General features: G+C 35.5%; 1 protein-coding gene across 3 annotated transcripts in view; it reads right to left on the minus strand.

Moving 5' to 3' along the window:
- Nucleotides 1-309: 309 nt before the first annotated feature.
- LOC127659694 (transcription factor COE1-A) overlaps nucleotides 310-13,449 on the minus strand; it is a 154,090-nt gene continuing 140,950 nt past the window's right edge. Inside the window, exons 14-17 of one of the 3 annotated variants that reach the window (XM_052149630.1) lie at nucleotides 11,334-11,513; nucleotides 9,719-9,913; nucleotides 8,561-8,629; nucleotides 310-2,179 (exon numbers count right to left, since the gene is read on the minus strand). In XM_052149630.1, coding sequence (XP_052005590.1) covers nucleotides 8,562-8,629; nucleotides 9,719-9,913; nucleotides 11,334-11,513 — 443 coding nt within the window. In that variant the 3' untranslated portion in view covers nucleotides 310-2,179; nucleotide 8,561. Of the gene's footprint in view, nucleotides 2,180-8,560; nucleotides 8,633-9,718; nucleotides 9,914-11,333; nucleotides 11,514-13,449 lie in introns of all 3 variants that reach the window. The other 2 variants (XM_052149628.1, XM_052149631.1) reach the window with 2 other exon arrangements.

Here is a 13,449-nt window from a genome sequence, read left to right on the forward strand (position 1 = left end):
AATGGAATAAACAGATCTATAAGCAGGCATAAATAATTAGATAAATAAAAGGAGGAAAAGAAGAAAGAAAGTATTTCAAAACGTCATCAAATACGCCCTTCTAGTTTTGACACACAAAATAAAACCATCACTCTCGGAAAAGAGCCCATGCATATTATTACAATAGAACAGGTTCTGTAAGCATCAAAGAAAAGATATAGATTTATATATATATATATATATATATATATATATATATATATATATATATATATATATATATATATATATATATATATATTTATATTTGTGTGTGTGTGTGTTAAAAAATCTACATAACTAAATACTGTGAGATGCTACTTTGTTGCCATACATTAAAAAATTCCAAAAGAAAAACAATTGCTTTTTAACTTACAAATTATACAAAACTAGACAATGTATTTTTTTTACGAACAGAATAAAAAAATGGAAGCTTAGCAACATGATGAAAACATGGACTGAAATGCAAATAAACATGATGAGAAATTACATTTCAAGACAAGGCTGGGTGATGAGAGTGAACAGATGGACAAGACACAAACACACACACAGAAAAACCTTACACAGTCAAAGAAACTTTGGGGAGAAAAGGAATATACAAAGTCTGGATATACATATATTATTTATATGGATATTTTACAGAGATTCCCCTCTTTTTGTCCAGTATCCTTCCTCACTGTTGCTCTTTGTTTGCTGAAGTTGGTCAGAATTTGTGTAGCCTATGCATTGAGCCAGTCATCAGTGTTATAATAAGCTGCCTCAAGCCATTTTGAGATAAATACAAATAAAACAAAGACTTTGGCAACAGAAATCATGTGTACAAAAATAGATGACTACCAATGGGAACTAATCAAACTGTTTTATGTTGGGTGTTGGACTCGTTTACATTTGGAAAGCATTCTATACAGTGTGGTCTAAACGGGCATACTTTGCTAATTCAAGTCATGTCTCTCAAAACCAGCCAAAGAAACACACATACAAAAGGAAAAGGGTTGTTTTAACAGTCAACTCTGAAATAGCATTCTTCTTATACTTCATTTAACCTATATCCTTCACTAGCAGACACAGCAAACCAAACACTTCATAAATTGATCTCACAGTTTCATTTTTCATAAACAAAGCAAAAAAAAAAAAAAAAAAAAAAAAGATTTCATCACATTATTGGAGCACACATACAATTCAAAATGTTTTTAAAAGAAAACTAAATGGCAACTAAGGGTGCATTTTTATTTTTTCCTTCAATTGTAAGTTTACTGCATATATTTGCTCTATTTAGCAGCACACATTTTAATAAACATAAATACTGATTTGTTTTGGAAATTGGATGCCTATCAATAGGATTTTTTTCTTTGAGGAAGAATCTGGACATGAGCGAACAGCCCACTGAAAAAATTTAGCATGACATGACAGCATTTTTAAAACTATTAAATAGCTTTCCTACATCATAACATCCAAACCAGCTGGCACCCAGATGCTTTGAATTTGAATGTTCACTTAAAAAACAATATGACAGGGAACTGAGTATGGTGCTACAATTTAATTTAGAAACGACAACAACAAAAATAATTATGGCAAAATATTTGTTGGCTTTTACTGGGACAAAAAAATTCCCTCTCTTGTTTTCTATGTTCAAGTGGTTGGCCTAAGTCTTTTTATTTGTGTTTCTTGGATTTTGTACAATTTGAAATGTATCCGTTTCCATAAAACTGGTCAGTATTAAGAGAGATCTGTGTCACTGTTATGCAACAGCTAGCTCTCAGAAACATTACGGGTGCACCCACTCCTGAAAGTGTCTTATGTGTATGATACAGTCTGTAAAAAAAGGCATGTGATCACTGAATTAATCAAAAAAGCCCATGAAAAAAATCAATAGGAGATCCATCCATCCCTTTTGCAAAGGTAAAAACATAGGGAAATGTCTTTCCGTAGAGCAGTCCAGAAATTAACTTAAAAACAAAAGCAAACAAACACTCTCTTCCCATAAAATGAGATTCCTTTTTCAAAAGGCCTGAGTTTTAAAAGTTCAGTTTTCATTTCTCCTCAACCCAAAATTGCCTTCAGCTCTTCAGACCTTAAATTCTCCATCAAGAGCTGAAATAACATGTGCCTCTTCAGCAGCCCGGGAGCCCCTACATAGGAGGAACAATCATCCCTGGGATCACTAGACATGAGAAAAAAGACAGAGAGAAGAGAGGGAGAAAAGTTGAGAAAGAGATGGAGAATGTTTAGTTTTGTCTGTCATGCAGCAATCCCAAATGAAAAGTTGTTTTAGCATCTGGAGAACACATCCTACTCAAGCAATATGAACAAATACGAGTCTCTTTGTGTGCCATAGCCAAACTGGCACAGAGAGAGAGAGAGAGAGAAAGAGGGTGTTTGAAACACTACTTCATGTTAACTTTCCAATCTACTTCTGAAATAAACATTTCCTCTATTCATAACATTTCCTATAAAGTTACTGAAGTGTTGTGCAATAGTTTTATTACAGTCCAAAAGTCCACACTAGACAAAACTAAGAAACACAAATAATAAAAGTGTTTACATAAAACTAAATCCATTACATCAAATAACAGATACTGTGTATCTTTGATTCTGTACTATTTTTAGGTCACAAGCAAATGTATGATATGGACAATAGGTCAAAAAAGCCAAGCATTCAGTAACATCAGAAGATGCTGTCTGCATCGTTCTCAATTAATGCTGGATAACATGGATAATCAGGTTTTCCACAAACTTGTGGAATCCATGCCAGCTTAAATTCATGTTGTCGTCAAAGCAAAAGGGGTATAACAAATACTAAGACATTTTTGTTTTTCACAAATTGTTATGCAGATCATATAATTTGTAATGAAACACATTATCACTAGTGAACACCATTGCATATACAAAGGGGGCAGCTATTTAAAAAGGGGGCAGCTATTTAAAATATCACAAAGACAATAAAAAAGACAATGCACATGGATCACATCCAAACAAAAGAAGAATAAACAGAGTATCACTGAGGGGAGAAATATGGCTTCAATCAAGTGTAGAAGGAGGGACCGAGAAACACTAAATGTGTGCAGACGAATGTTAAGGGGACCCTAATCCTGTTCAGCCATAATTCTCAGTGCTTTCGATCACAGTGGAGTTGTACATTAATCAGAAGGATGTACTATTCCCTGTGAGTGGGTGAGGATCATCTTTATTCTGAATGATCCACAGAGGTTGCAGGTCCTCCGTGTTTAATTGGAGTCATTGTCAGGATAAATAGTGACTTGCTTTACAGGCTGTATATCAGTCTTCCCATCAGGGAGCCATTATATGAACAATTCATCAATCCAATTAGTGATAACACTATAGGACGGCTTTACAACACATTAGCTAATGCCTCTCTCCCATGAGGACAAAGCTCCATAGGTTCAGATGAGATGACCAGGATATTCTTACAGTCAAAGGACGGGACTTTAGGTTAGTGAGTGCATTTACAGTATGAATGAAGAGGACAAACTCAGCACACTGTTATACGTGGATATGTGCACTTGTTATCTATGGGATAGTTCACTCAAAATTAAAATTCTCTCATTGTTTACTCACCCTAAAGCCATCCCAAATGTGTATGACTAACTGTCTTCTGCAAAACACAAACAAAGATTTTAGAAGAATGTATCAGCTCTGTTGGTCCATACAATGCAAGTGAATGGTGGCCAGAACTTTGATGCTCCAAAAATCACATAAAGGATACATAAAATTAGTCCAAACATGGTTAAATGTATATCTTCAGAAGTGATATGATAGGTGTGGGTGAGAAACAGATCAATATTTTAGTCATTTTTTACTCTTAATCTCCACTTTCAAGATGTGAAAGAATGTGAAAGTGAAAGTAGAGATTGATAATAAAAATAATAATAAATATTGATCTGTTTATCACCCACAGCTATCATATCATTTCTGCAGATATAGATTTAACCACTGGAATCGTATGGATTACTCTTATGCATCCTTTGTGATTTTAGGAGCTTAACATTTCTGGTTACCATTCACTTGCATTGTATAGACTAACAGAGCTGAAATATATATCTGGGATGGCATGATGGTGCGTGAATGATGAGAAAAATTTTCATTTTTGGGTGAACTATCCCTTTAAGGAGGTATTTTGAACCTGATCTGACCCTTTGAATATAATTTCCTTGGTGTAACCCACTTAAATTAATTTGATTCAGTCATATTGAATAATATTTTTTAATTGAACAAATTTAGATATTACAAAGCAGAAAATCACAATAGTCCTCAAATACACTACATTTTCCTTATACAAAATGTAATTTTTAAAATGTAGATTTTGGGGTGATATATGCCCAGACAGTCTAGATTTTTATATTTGTGTACGTGTTAACTGACTTATGGTTAGTTAACTGACAAAAACTACTTGTATACTGCACTCCATAGCTTTGTTGTTTTTATATTTACTGTATATATGTATATATATATATATATATATATATATATATATATATATATATATATATATATATATATATATATATATATATTACCAGTCAAAACTATGGAATAACATAAATGGAGCTTTGGGAATTATGTTGTGACAAAACAAAATCCAAAATAAATAAAACCGTGTTATATTTTGGCATCTTCAAAGTAGTCACCCTTTGCCTAGAATTTTCAGACATGTACTCTTGACATTTACTCAACCAACTTCTTGAGGTATCACCCTGAGATGCTTTTTAAACAGTATTGAAGGATCATAGCCATCTGTGTTGAGCACTTCAAAATCTTTTTTTTTTTTAAAGTTTAGTTTTATAATTAAATAAATTAATATGGTGGCACAATTATATTTTTTTCCCACAAAACTAATTTCAAACATTTAAGCATACGCCTTCAGATCAAAAGATTTTTAAGATTGTGAGAAATATTTCAGTCAAGAGTTTCAAAAGTTTTGATTGGTACCGGTCAAAAATATAATTGTGATGCTGACTACCACCCCTGGAGTCGTGAGTTCGAATCCAGGGCATGCTGAGTGACTCCAGCCAGGTCTCCTAAGCAAACAAATTGGCTCGGATGCTAGGGAGGGTAGAGTCACAGGGGGTAACCTCCTCGTGGTGGTGATTACGGGTTCTCGCTCTCAAACTGAGACTTGTCCTCTGCCACCCAGATTGAGGGGAGTAACCGCACCACCATGAGGACGAACTAAGTAGTGAGAATTGGGCATTCCAAATTGGGAGAAAAAGGGGGATAAAAAAAAGAATGTGAAATGTCAGAATAATAGTAGAGAGAATTATTTATTTCAGCTTTTATTTCTTTCATCAAATTCCCTGTGGGTCAGAAGTTTACATACACATTGTTAGTATTTGGTAGCATTGCCTTTAAATTGTTTAACATGGGTCAAGCATTTTGGGTAGCCTTCCACAAGCTTCTCACAATAAGTTGCTGGAATTTTGGCCCATTCCTCCAGACAGAACTGGTGTACCTGAGTGAAGTTTGTAAGCCTCCTTGCTCGCACAGGCTTTTTCAGTTCTGCCCGCAAATTTTCTCTCGGATTGAGGTCAGGGCTTTTTGATGGCCACTCCAATACCTTGACTTTGTTCTTAAGCTATTTTGCCACAACTTTGGGGGAATAATTGGAATAATTTTCCTTCCTCATGATGCCATCTATTTTATAATGTGCACCAGTCCCTCCTGCAGCAAAGCACCACCACAACATGGGCCCACCATGCTTCATGGTTGGGATGGTGTTTTTCGGCTTGCAAACCTCACCCTTTTTCCTCCAAACATAACGATGGTCATTATGGCCAAACAGTAACATTTTTGTTTCATCAGACCAGAGGACATTTATCCAAAAAGTAAGATCTTTGTCCCCATATGCACTTGCAAACTGTAGCTTGACTTTTTTATGGCAGTTTTGGGGCAGTGACTTCTTCCTTGCTGAGCAGCCTTTCAGGTTATGTCGATATAGGACTAATTTTACTGTGGATATAGATACTTGTCTACCTGTTTCCTCCATCATCTTCACAAGGTCCTTTGCTGTTGTTCTGGGATTTATTTGCACTTTTCACACCAAATTATGTTCTCTATGAGACAGAATACATCTCCTTCCTGAGCAGTTTGATGGCTGCATGGTCCCATAGTGTTTATAGTTACGTACTATTGTTTGTACAGATGAATATTGTACCTTCAAGCATTGAGAATTGCTCCCAAGGATGAACCAGACTTGTGTCCCATTTTGTTTTCTGTGGTCTTGGCTGATTTCTTTAGCTTTTCCTATGATGTGTAGCAAAGAGGCACTGAGTTTGAAGGTAGGCCTTAAAATACATCCACAGGTACACCTCCAATTCAGTACACCTCCTATAAGAAGCTAATTGGGTAACTGTTTAAAGGCTTGATATAATTTTCTGGAATTTTCCAAGCTGCTTAAAGGCACAGTTAACTTAGTGTATGTAAACTTCTGATCCAATGGAATTGTGATTTAGTCAATTAAAAGTGAAACAATCTGTCTGTAAACAATTGTTGTAAAAATTACTTTTTTGTCATGCACTAAGTAGATGTCCTAAATGACATGCCAAAACTATAGTTTGCTAATATAAAATCTGTGGAGTGGTTAAAAAATGAGTTTTAATGACTTCAACCTAAGTGTATGTAAACTTATGACTTCAACTGTATATATAAATATATATATGTGTGTGTGTTTGTGTATAGTTTAGGGTTTTGTGTACATTTTCAAGAAGTGTTTACTTCATGTGCCTATGGGGACTGCCCCACAAATTCATACAGATGTAATTTCTACAAGACACATTGCAAACAAACAGCAAAACTAATATAATACAAAAATAGCTTTAGCATAGATAAATAATTGATAGAATTAGATACAATTGTTCCTCTGACATTAAACCATTAGTATGTTCAGTGCAGCATTGCTATCAGTTATAGTCATTATTGGCCAAGAGAAAGGAACTCCCATGAACATCTGTCTCTATCTTTCCATCCTTCCCCACCTTCAGCAGCCACATCACCACACCAGATTTTTCATGTTACATATTGGCTTTCTATTGATTTCCTCTCTCTGGTTCCTCATCTCTAATTCCTGGGTTATTTCCTGAGTGTCTCTGGCTCATTTGGAATGGAAAAAAAATTAGTGGTGACCGGCAATAGGTTATCGGGTCAGAGTGCTGAGTGCATCTCAACACACGGAGAGGAAGCACTCCACAATCGCAGATAAGAAATGTCTGCCTCAAAAATTCAATTACTTTTATATCGGATGGATTGTCACAATGTGATGTCTAGATATTAAATATTAACACCAAGGGGCCAAATGCTATGTAGAGAGTAATTGTTTTATCTCTGGGGAGGTTCATTTTGAGGTAAATTACTAAAAAAGTAATCCACTACAAATTACTAGTCTAAAATTGTAATCAGATAATTTTTTTAAATTAACTGAAATAATGTCTATATTTCCTCCTTGTTATTGCACTCAAGACATACACTCAGCACCACAAATTTATCGTTCACAATGACTTGTTAGGAGGTGCACACTCTAACAGACATACATATGATCATAATTCATGTTTTTATATTTATTCTGCATAAATAATATTATATTAGAAATATGTATAACCCTAATGTATTTAAAAGTAAGTACCTAACTGTCAGTAACTGTAATCTGATTTTAAAAAGTAAAATGTAATGCCTTACAATACTTTTTTTACTAAAAAAGTAAGCAGACAACTGTAACTAATTACTTTGCAAGCAGATTACACCCACTTGGGAAATTCTTCTTCTATTTTGAGTTTTTTGTTCAGTTAGAAACTGTTTTATCAGCATAACAATTTAATTGAAAAGTAAAATACAAAAATACACATAAATCTCAGAATTTCATTGTGTTTGGTACAGTATGTCCCTCCTTTGCTTTGATAACAGCATGCCCTGAGCTGGAATGGACTCGATAGGTTTGTGCAACATGATGATTCATGTTTTACCAGCTTTGTTTTTGAGAATGTTTCAAAAGGACCATTTTGTTTTCATCAACGGAAGCAAGAAAATCTGAGCTTTCTAAAAGGACAATAGTATGATAAATGCTACATTTGCTTATTAAATTAGTGGCCTAAAATAGTGCAGCATCTTAAATATTTTGTATACATTCTACGTCATAATTCTATATTTTCCATATGAACGTGAACTTTTGAACCTCACTGTATGTTTTTATAGATGTAAGACAAGTTGTGCAGTTGTGTTTTGTTTTTAGATGTTTCTATTAGTGGATCTTAACTGACTTATGGCTAGTTAACTGACAAAAGTCTGTGTACAATGCACTCCACAGCCACAACCAAACCCGGAGAAGAGCTGACACAGGAAACAGGAAGTCAGGCAGGAAATGAAACACATATGGCATGCTCTTCGTTACACACTGCAGGCCTCCAGTGACCAAGAAGAAGTGAGGAGAACAAGGGAGGATGAAGGGAGAGGACATCCTGACAGCCATGCTGATGGATGGGTTAATGGATAGAAAGAGTGGATGATGAAGAAAGACTGTGAGACAGGTGTAACATACTTCAGGAGAAGGCCAGTCCCTGCAGGGAGCTGGTGGTGGAGTACTTGCTAGAGTCCACAAAAGATTGATCTACTGGAAGCAGAGTGAGTAAGCAGGGAGAAGGGGAAGGAAGATGACGGAAACAGAGAGAGAGAGAGAGTTATTTTTTAAGCAGAAAGAGGAATTGGGTCACAGCAGCAAACATAAAAATAGATTACCACAAGTTAGGACAATTATGACAGCTGTCTAAGTGTTAGAAAGTTGTACATCAGACACTTTATGGAGTGTCATCCATGGTGTTATCCAGTGATTTTACCATGAGCAATGTCTGAAAAGTTACTCAAAAGTAATCCACTACAAATTAAGATTATTTTACTAATTACTTCATTAAAAATGTAATCACTTTATTAATAACTTTACTTTTATGTGACTTTCTAAAACACTTTTTACAATAAGTATTTTTGTTTTTGCTCAACGAATTCAAAATAATGTCTATATTTCATCCTTGTTTATGGTCATACACATAGAACCACATGCTTCTCTCTTACAATTCAGCTGTCACTGAAACGCAAACAGGTGAACTTCTGAACATAATTAAAGTAAAAAAATATTTTTCATAAATTATATTGTTTTAGAAATGTGTAATGTACTTAAAATGTATTAACTTAATTGAACAAGAATTTAAAAAGTAATGCATTACACTATTTTAGACTAAATAGTAATTAGATTACACCCAATACTATTAGTAAGGGGTGCTTACATGGTCTCCTTACCATGATCAAATTACTAACGCATTAATTCTTATGACTATTGCTTTTATGCAAAGGCAGAAGCAGCAAGATGATAAAAGACATTAATGTTAAGTAAACTATATAATTTATTATTAACAATAAGCAGAATAAACATGCTTCCCTCGAGTAATACAGTACAGTTTATTATACTAACTGCAGGCTGTTTGTGATTGACAAGTATCGTTGCAAATTGGCAATTTGAATGTAAAATGTGTTTTATCATCATTTCACAAAAGCTTAAAATGTGGATCCACCAATCAGAATTTAGATTCAGAACTAGCCGGTTTATAAGAGCAATTATACAAAGAATACACAAAACAAAACATTACAGCACCCTCTAGTTATTTACCTGGATGTATCGTGCTTAATATTACGCTGCATCACTCACCTTGGAGGCCGTTGCCATTGGCACTGGTGCAGGTTGGTGGCGGCGATGTCTGGGGCCTCACAACAGGAGCAAAGGCGCTCTTCTGTTTAACTGCAGACACCATGTTGGCTGGAGAAAAAGAGAAGATGCCTGAGGAGCTGCTGCAGTTGGAGGGAAGACTGGTGGAGGAGGCCATGGTGGGACTTGAAGGAACAACTGAAGGAAGGAAATGAGGATGGGTGAGGAGAGCTGATAGGCGTGAATATACCTCATACTCCTACAGCAAACAAGCAATAAAAAAGGACCGAACACAGATACTTGAGGCACACCCTTGGATTATTATCTCAGGAAACTGTTGATGGCAATGCTAGTGAATTAAAACTATGACACTTACATAATAATGGACTGTAAATCTAAGTTGTCAGTTTTTTTTTAAAGAGGAATGTAACATATTATAACGTAATTGGTCCAGCATGTGATTTAAAAACAATTAAATGCATTATAAATTAGGTGACGAAAAAAAAAAGTGCAATTACCTAATGTAAATGAATTGTCAGGTTTTGATTTTTATTATGTATGATATCATATATCATTCAGGAAAAGTAACTCATAACCCAAGTGTATTAAAATTATAACAACAATCACCAAAAAATTATAATAAATATCATTTTTTTATTATTTTATTTAAAGTAAATGAATACAAACACTAACAACTCAACACAGATTGAAAGATAATATTTTTAACAATTGGCACCTATTTTATATTCTTCTTTGACAAGAGGTTCATAAGGAATGAGATTCAGAGATCCTCGCTGAACAACATAAATGCTGGTCCCTCCCCTGCCCCATCCCCACCAGCTCTCCTTTTGTCTATTAATACACTAAGAGCATTTTCCCCTTCAACGATTTTACAATTACTACTGTCGTATTTCAGCCACTCTCTTATATCGTGCTCTCCCTTTACTGTTGTTATTATTCTGCGCTTAAATTTTATGGCACTTTCCCAAGTAAATTCTCCTGATGGTGTCATAATCCATTTATGAAGGCCTAACGAATCAATTAATGAAAATTGGAGCCCACAAAGGCTGCTCTCTTGCATTGATTGAAAGTGTCAGTGTGTAGTCAGTGAGCCTGTTAAAATACTTGTTAACATCTCGGAATCAAAGTACCGAAGTTGAATTGCTTCTCCTGCAATTAGTTTATTGATTTAATTAAGACGCTTTAATTTAGAAGCAGCGCGAGAAGATTGGTGTTACATGAATGGCTAAGCATTATGGACAGGGTCTGATCATGACTGAAAAAAAGGAAAGGTGGGATTTTATTTCTGCTCTTAAAGAAACAGACAATTCTGTTTATAGTCAACCTAAGTATTTCACTCTAATCAAGCGGTAATGAAATATACAATGCAATATAGTGTTGGATAGTATGATGAACTACAAACCCTCTCATGATCCATGCATGATTCCTCATTTCCTAGATCTAGTCAGATTCATTGCAATGATAGTAATTCACTGATAAATGCTGTATGAAATCTTTTTGCCGTGTATTAATGATTCAGACAGCTATAATGTTATCCAGACTTGTAAAACAAAGTGAAAAAGAGATAGAGAAAGACAAAGAGATGGTTAGTACTCACTGGCATAAGGAGAGTTGGCAGCTGAACCATTGAGGAAGTTGGGTGATCCTCCCAGTGTGGTCATGCCTGTGTTGCCGTATCCATTCATACTGGTAGAGACGGTACTGTAGCTACTTTGCTGGGGTGTTGAGCTGGGTACGTAACCGTGAGGGGATACGCTGCTCGTGTTCCGACTGAAACCTGAAAGACATCCGCATATTGGCATGAGAGGAGTGAAACATGAAATATATAATAAGAAATATGTGAAAATAAATTAAAGAAATAGTTCACCCAAATATTAAAAATGCTGTTATAATTTACAAACTCTCATATTGTTCCGAACCCATATGACTTTCTTTCTTCTGTTGAACACAAAAGTTGAAGGCCATTCTTGTACATTTAATGAAAGTGAATGAAAAGTGATAAGAAAACATAACTAGGATCTGAATTGCATCTTAGTTAAAGTAGCAACATGTAACATTGACATCAAGTGTTTAAAATGGTCACTGTAGTCCAAATTCAAAATATTGGAGAAAGTTGTCTCCCCCGCCCCCTACTTCCCAGACTCGAAGCTCACATGGGTTGCCAGGTTGAAGACACGCAACAGGAACAAGCAAACTGAAAATGGCAAGCGACGAGCCTTACACGGTAAGTTGATCAGCTAATCTATACATTTACAATGTTTCAAACCAGCTCATGTGAATTTTTTGTTAGCTAGATGTATTACTGGCTTCCATGGCTACAGCTGTATTTTCCCGGTAACTTATTTCCCGAAATACTATTGGGAAATGGGCAGTGGCCGGGATCACACAGGCCAAAATACAAACAGAAATTCCTGCCCCGAATGGATGTTTCAAAGTAGAATATACTGACTGTAGCATTGTTTTTGGAGAAGCCAGTATTTCAACTTAGCATGTTTCCAAAATCTCTGAAAACATATTATGATAATTGTATGCTTTAGTACAGTAAATATATTACATATTGCTCCTTTAATCAATTAGAATGTGATTATCTTCCCAATACACTATTTCTGGAAATGTAAGAAAATTTGTGTGTCAGTTGCATACGGAGGTAAAGAAGAGGCAGAAAAGACAGGAGGAGGATATAAACTATAAATGTACATCAGGACATTAAAAGCTGACATGGGTAAAAGCAGCAGGAAGTTCTCACTCCAGGAGTCCCAGCTGTCTGTTACAAAGGCAGCTCTCATCTCTGCTCTGCTTACTATTCATTCTCCCTTTCATCAGACCACTGATAGATTACTGCTGACTTAACACAAATCATTCACTGTCACAGAGGCCAAGGAATGCTGAGGTAAAGGAGCCTGGCGGTTCAGGGAGCATTGCTGAAAACTTGTATCTATCTGTATGCTGTCATTTTCACCAACTTCCATCTTTATTTGCATCTCTCTCTCTTTTGCACTCCATTTCTCTCTTGCTCTCTCTCTCTCTCTCTCTCTCTCTCTCTCTCTCTCTCTGTCTCTCTCTCTCACACACACACACACACTTGTTGTGTTTCCATGTTTTATGGGGACTTTCCATAGACATAATGGTTTTTATACTGAACAAACTTTACATTCTATCCCCTAAACCTAACCCTACCCCTAAACCTAACCTCACAGAAAACTTTCTGCATTTTTACATTTTCAAAAAACATAAATTAGTATGATTTATAAGCTGTTTTCCTCATGGGGACCGACAAAATGTCCCCACAAGGTCAAAAATTTCGGGTTTTACTATCCTTATGGGGACATTTGTTCCCCACAAAGTGATAAATACACGCACACACACACACACACACACACACACACACACACACACACACACACACACACACACACACACACACACACACACTTCTCATCTCAGAGTCAATCATAACAGCCTAAAATTCATCTCAGTAATTCTGTAATTCCCAAAATATCTTGTGGTTTAAAGACCCCATAAAAATCAAAATTGTGTCTGTTAGTTTTGGTGTCACCATATGCTAGTGTAGCCTACTCCTAAAAGTTATCTTTCTGCAGGTATACACATTTAAAATGTAGCTTTTTTCTTCTGGGAAATGGACCAAAAATATCGAGGATGCATCATGCACTCAAAAAATTATTTTCAGAATAATTTTCCAAATATGTCTCTCA

Source organism: Xyrauchen texanus, chromosome 19, assembly GCF_025860055.1.
Source record: "Xyrauchen texanus isolate HMW12.3.18 chromosome 19, RBS_HiC_50CHRs, whole genome shotgun sequence".
NCBI lineage: Eukaryota > Metazoa > Chordata > Actinopteri > Cypriniformes > Catostomidae > Xyrauchen > Xyrauchen texanus.